Here is a 5,208-nt window from a genome sequence, read left to right as displayed (position 1 = left end):
CTTCTTGTAATGACTTTAGAAAGCTTAGAGTCACAAATGTCACTCCTCTAATGGTTCACAAACACCAAGAGCAAGAGGATGAAGATGAGAAGAGAAGGAGGCTGCCCAAAACGTGTGGAAACCCTAAGGATCTTGCTCACCACGTTTTTGGGGCTTAAGGGTCCTTTAAATAGATGTAGGCTATTAGGGTTTTGAACTAGGAAACCCTAAACTGACTGCTTAAGCCCTAAGCAGCCCATTGACCCTTCTTTAATAAGCCTTGGACGATTTCTAATGGGTTTCCCCATAGAATTCGTCCAACCTTATATCATAAGGTAATCCATAGCCCAATTGCAATTATCTTATAATTACAATTCCAGTCCCTTAAGTTTAATTAATCTCTTTTAGCCACAAACTTAATTCTTATTAATTCTTGACTAATATTAATTAAACAATATGATTTCTCCTTTAATATATTATTCTCATAATATATTAATAAATCATATTTAATCATTTCTCTCCATAATTCATCCTATCAAGTTGCTTTGGTGAAGGCAACCCAAAAAGACCATGCACCAGCGGGTCAAGTACATACCAAAATAGTTATGGACTTAGACACTAATCTAACAATATCAACAACCCTGAGGACTATCAGCAGTCCTAGTGGGCAACAACACCTCCAATGGGTTATCAGCAACCTGGAGACTATCCACAGTCTTAGTCACACATACACAACATAATGTGAGTTATTAGTTAGAACCAGTTGGTCACCAAAAATACAATTATTCTACCATACATGTAAGAATAAGTGAGGAAACTCACCTAATACTGATAACATATAAACCTCTCACCCGAACTGCTGGAACTAGACTCCACCTAATCAACAAAATAATTAAACCTAATTAATAATTAAGGTTCAAAACTCAACTAACCAGTTCAAATCCCACAACTAAGTCCCTTAAGGGCTAAAAGGCCATTTTGCCCTTCTCATGGTCCAAAACCCTACATCCTGACCAAAGGTCAAAAGTCAACGAAAGTCAATATCCCACCGCATATGTTGGGCGTACTTTCTCTTATTCAGGGCGTACAAATCGATCAACGACTCATCAGGGACGGGACTGGCTACGCCCTGCGGCGTAGCTAGGAGTACGCCTGACGTACTCCTCCTGATCCAACTTCATGAGCTTTTATGTCTTAATCCGTTAAGAAACTTATCCCAATTTCAGATCTAACCATCCTAGGTTGTCTTAACCTATAAAGTCGTTGACTTTAAGCCTTTGCATGGCTAGAAAGGACCCAATGCAATAAACTTTAACTTCCATCACACTCTAAGTCACTTTACTCATGCATGGGCCAAAGGAAAAGATCCAACAACCATTTTTTTATGAATCTACAAGTCCTAAAATACATGAAAGGACAACTAATATTCTGTGGAGTGCTCCAAACTCATAAAGGTTCAAAGTTTGGGACAAAGAGCTTATAAAACTCATCCATGGAGATCAAAAGGAAACTCATCAAGGTATAAACTTTATACCTAAAAAAGATGCACAATGAGGAGTAGTTTTTGGATTTACAAGCTTGTAAGCAACACCTCGTTCTTCTCTGGCCTTCTTCTTCACAAATATGCACTAAAACCACTTAATAAGCTCCCAAACTCTCACAAACAAGCTTATACTTGAGATTAGGTTTTTGAGGGAATGATGGTTGATAAGGAATGTCCAAGGAAGGCATAAGGTGGTTTAAATAGGGAGCAACCCGTAAAATTAGGGTTTAGGGACTAGGCTAGTATGCCCGGCGTACCACACGTACGCCCAACATACTAGCAGGGCTTCCGCGATCCTGAATCTCACGAGTACGTTGCGCGTACCCTCACGTACGCCTATCGTACGGGCTAAAACGCAAAACTTTTACTACATGAGACCAATTATGCAACTTTGATAAAGTTAAGGGCTAAAATGATAATACCTGATAATTGGATGTTACAGAATTCATTAGTTTAATTTAGTTTAATAGCAATAAGAACCAAATTCTGATAGTAATGTTAGATGGAAATTGATGTAGTTGCAGAGCGACTACTTTATTATTTGATATAAGTTCCTTTCTAATTTTTAGATAGATATATGATCAGAACTCAAGTATCTTTATCAAATTACATATAAATTTTACGTTTCATTTCTTTTCTATACAACGATTAACTCTTTTTATAGGACCGTAATACATGAAAATTGTTTTGAAGTACATTCCCGAGAATTGTTGGGGTTAGAGGTTAGTTATACTTGACTGAGTTTGTTTCTCTTTCCTTTTGTAGCGAGTGTCATTTTCTAAATATAAACGTAAGAATTAGCTACCAATGTGTGGTGCGATTCACTTAGTACTATTCTACGTGAACCTGTTCTTCTTCACAAGACTAACATTTTCTTATGGATTCTGTTCATTCAACAAGAAGACAGGCGAATTTTCTCAAGACATGCATTAATGGCATCAACGCTTTATCAGGTATGCACGCATTACCTATTCATATGATGCGTATTAGTCAAGAATATTTTTATGCTTGCCTTTACAATCGTAGATCAAGATTAATTTAAAGAAAAAGTTTTTTGTAAACCAATATATAAAAACCCTAGTTTGGATCCACCGAGGGCGTAGCGCGCTTGGTTGCCTGATTGGTATAATTGCAAAAATGTTTAATGTTTAGCCTTGCTGAATTCCTAAAGATTTCACATTCTCTATATGAGTTTTAGAAGACTCACGTTTCTTCTTGCCAAGATAATGCCTATCCATTTCAGTTCACAGAATAGACACAATCCTTGAGTAATTACTCTATCTTTTTTGAATTTTATGAAGCCAGTGTTGGGAGTGTAAAACGATTGGAATAAGGGATGTTTATAGGTCCAAACGTCATAAGGTGATACAAGTCACAAGAATCATTTGATTGCTGACTTTTCGTGTTCCTCGTGTTGAATAGAGTACTTTTTTTAATACAACGATTTTCTACGTTCCAAATATACACATGCATATGTTATATGAAGAATCCAAATCTGTGATTAATGAAAATGATAATGCCTAGCAATCAAGCTAAAAAGAATTAGCATACACCAATCATAATATACTAACTATTTTATCATCAGGTATTGGCATTCTCTCAATCCCATATGCACTCTCTTCAGGTGGCTGGCTAAGCTTGGTTGTGCTGATCTTGATTTCTCTCGCTGCCTTCTTTACAGGGCTTTTAATCCGCCGTTGTATGGAATCAAACCCTTTAGCCACTAGCTATCCTGATATAGCTGGGATTGCTTTTGGTCGAAAGGGAAGAATTATAGCCTTGGTTTTCACCTGTTTAGAACTCTACCTTGTTGCCACTGGTCTACTGATTCTAGAAGGTGACAATTTACATAAACTTTCTCCCCATTTTGGTTTCAAGTTTGGAAGCTTGAAAATGGATGGAAGGCACTCGTTTGTGATTGTAGCTGGGCTTATCATCTTGCCTTCTATGTGGCTAAGTGATCTGAGTGTTCTCTCATATCTTTCGTTAGGTGGGGTGCTCTCCTCACTTATAGTGCTCATCTGTGTATTTTGTGTTGGTGCATCTGGGGTTGGATTTCATAGGAAGGGGAGCCTTGTGAATTTCGAAGGACTACCAACAGCAGTTAGTCTATACACTTTCTGCTATGGAGCTCATGCTATGTTCCCTGCCATTTACCTTTCCATGAAAAAGAAAAGCCAATTTTCAATAGTAAGTTTTCAAGCCTAGCTATCTGAAAGCAAATGAATATAAAGTTATCACTTCAAATCTACCTGTTATTCAATCAATCAAGTTATATGTTTGCACTATATAACAATATTAGTTTCGCTATTTAAAAATATTCACAAAAAATATGCACTTGGTATTCCTTCCAAATTTGATTTCCCAACACTTTGATTTATCTAGCTGTCTGCAAATCCAATTAAACAAAACACGAGAACTAAACTCAAACAAAATGGATAAAACTTGTGTCCTTCTAACACGCTTCACGACACATTTCCTTCTTAGGATGCATGTTTATTGGAAAATGAATAGTCTACATCCTAAACTCTACTAGTGTCAAAGCGAAACACCCTCGATCCCTCTTTTACATCTGTAGGTGAAACTGGATCGAGGAAAGATATCAATTTTATGGTTTGGTATATAAGACCTATGTTAGAATTGGATCTCTCTTGACAGTTTTTGACATTTTTCTAATAATTTTCAGGTTCTACTTCTTAGTTTTATGATCTGTACAATCACATATATGACAATGGCAATACTGGGTTACCTTATTTATGGCGACGATGTACAATCACAAGTAACGCTAAACCTACCAACCGAGAAAGCTAGTGCAAAGGTAGCAATATACACAATTTTGGCAGGTCCGGTTGCGAAATATGCTATAACGATAATGCCAATTGCTTCTGCTATCGAGAACTACTTACCTGTGAAACACAGACATAATAAGGTAATCAGTGCGACAATAAAGATGTGTGTATTGGCGAGTACAGTGGTATTAGCTATAACATTACCATCATTCGAGTCTGTAGCATCTCTTAGTGGAGCAGCCCTTGTGGTTTCTGTTTCTTTCTTGCTCCCTTGTGCTTGTTACCTGAAGATCTTTCAAGTGTACAGAAGTTTTGGTTTCGATTTTTTTGTTATTATGGGATTAGTAATATTGGCTATTCTACTAGGAGTTGTCGGCACATACTCATCTGTCATTGAGACTTTTAAGCATATCTAGTTGGGAATACAAACAAGTAACATTTAATGTTTTACATGGATGGTTAATTAATTTTCCTCGGCAGTTTTATGATTTTATATTTACGCACTTGTTCTATAAAGACATCGTGAAATATTAGAAAAGAATCAAGTGTGTAATTGTTACTTAATTACACTGTGCAATGGCTGGATAAGCGTAAGAAGTGTAGTGCACATAGAAAGTAGGTGTACTTCTTTACACCAGGTCCTATTTCATGTTCAAGAAAGTTTTTGTATAAATGAAACCCGTAAATGAATTGGAAAATGAGAAACTAAAAGCCAATGTATTTAGAGAGCAACTGGATTTCGATTATTCGTATTGTTTACATTATAAGAGAAATGCTATCTATTTATATCAAGCATGAGAAGCATATGTGAGTTAAGACGATTAGCCACTAGAAAAAGGAAGTATTCCAGGTCTATTTCCATCGGTAATCTGCCAGAAAAGCCTGTAACCAATAAAG

The 5,208-nt window shown here is 36.6% G+C and overlaps 1 protein-coding gene across 1 annotated transcript; it reads left to right on the top strand.

Moving 5' to 3' along the window:
* Positions 1 to 2,342: 2,342 nt before the first annotated feature.
* LOC145094579 (amino acid transporter AVT1I-like) lies at positions 2,343 to 4,785 on the top strand. Its single transcript, XM_079032720.1, has 3 exons — positions 2,343 to 2,475; positions 3,108 to 3,712; positions 4,209 to 4,785. The coding sequence occupies exons 1-3, from the start codon at positions 2,400 to 2,402 to the stop codon at positions 4,725 to 4,727; spliced, it is 1,200 nt and encodes a 399-aa protein (XP_078888846.1). The 5' UTR covers positions 2,343 to 2,399; the 3' UTR covers positions 4,728 to 4,785.
* Positions 4,786 to 5,208: the final 423 nt, after the last annotated feature.

Source organism: Lactuca serriola, chromosome 3, assembly GCF_051521515.1.
Source record: "Lactuca serriola cultivar US96UC23 chromosome 3, Lser_US96UC23_V15, whole genome shotgun sequence".
Classification (NCBI taxonomy): Eukaryota; Viridiplantae; Streptophyta; class Magnoliopsida; order Asterales; family Asteraceae; genus Lactuca; species Lactuca serriola.
Note: the sequence above shows the minus strand (reverse complement) of the source record. Positions and strands in the feature narration are given on the sequence as shown.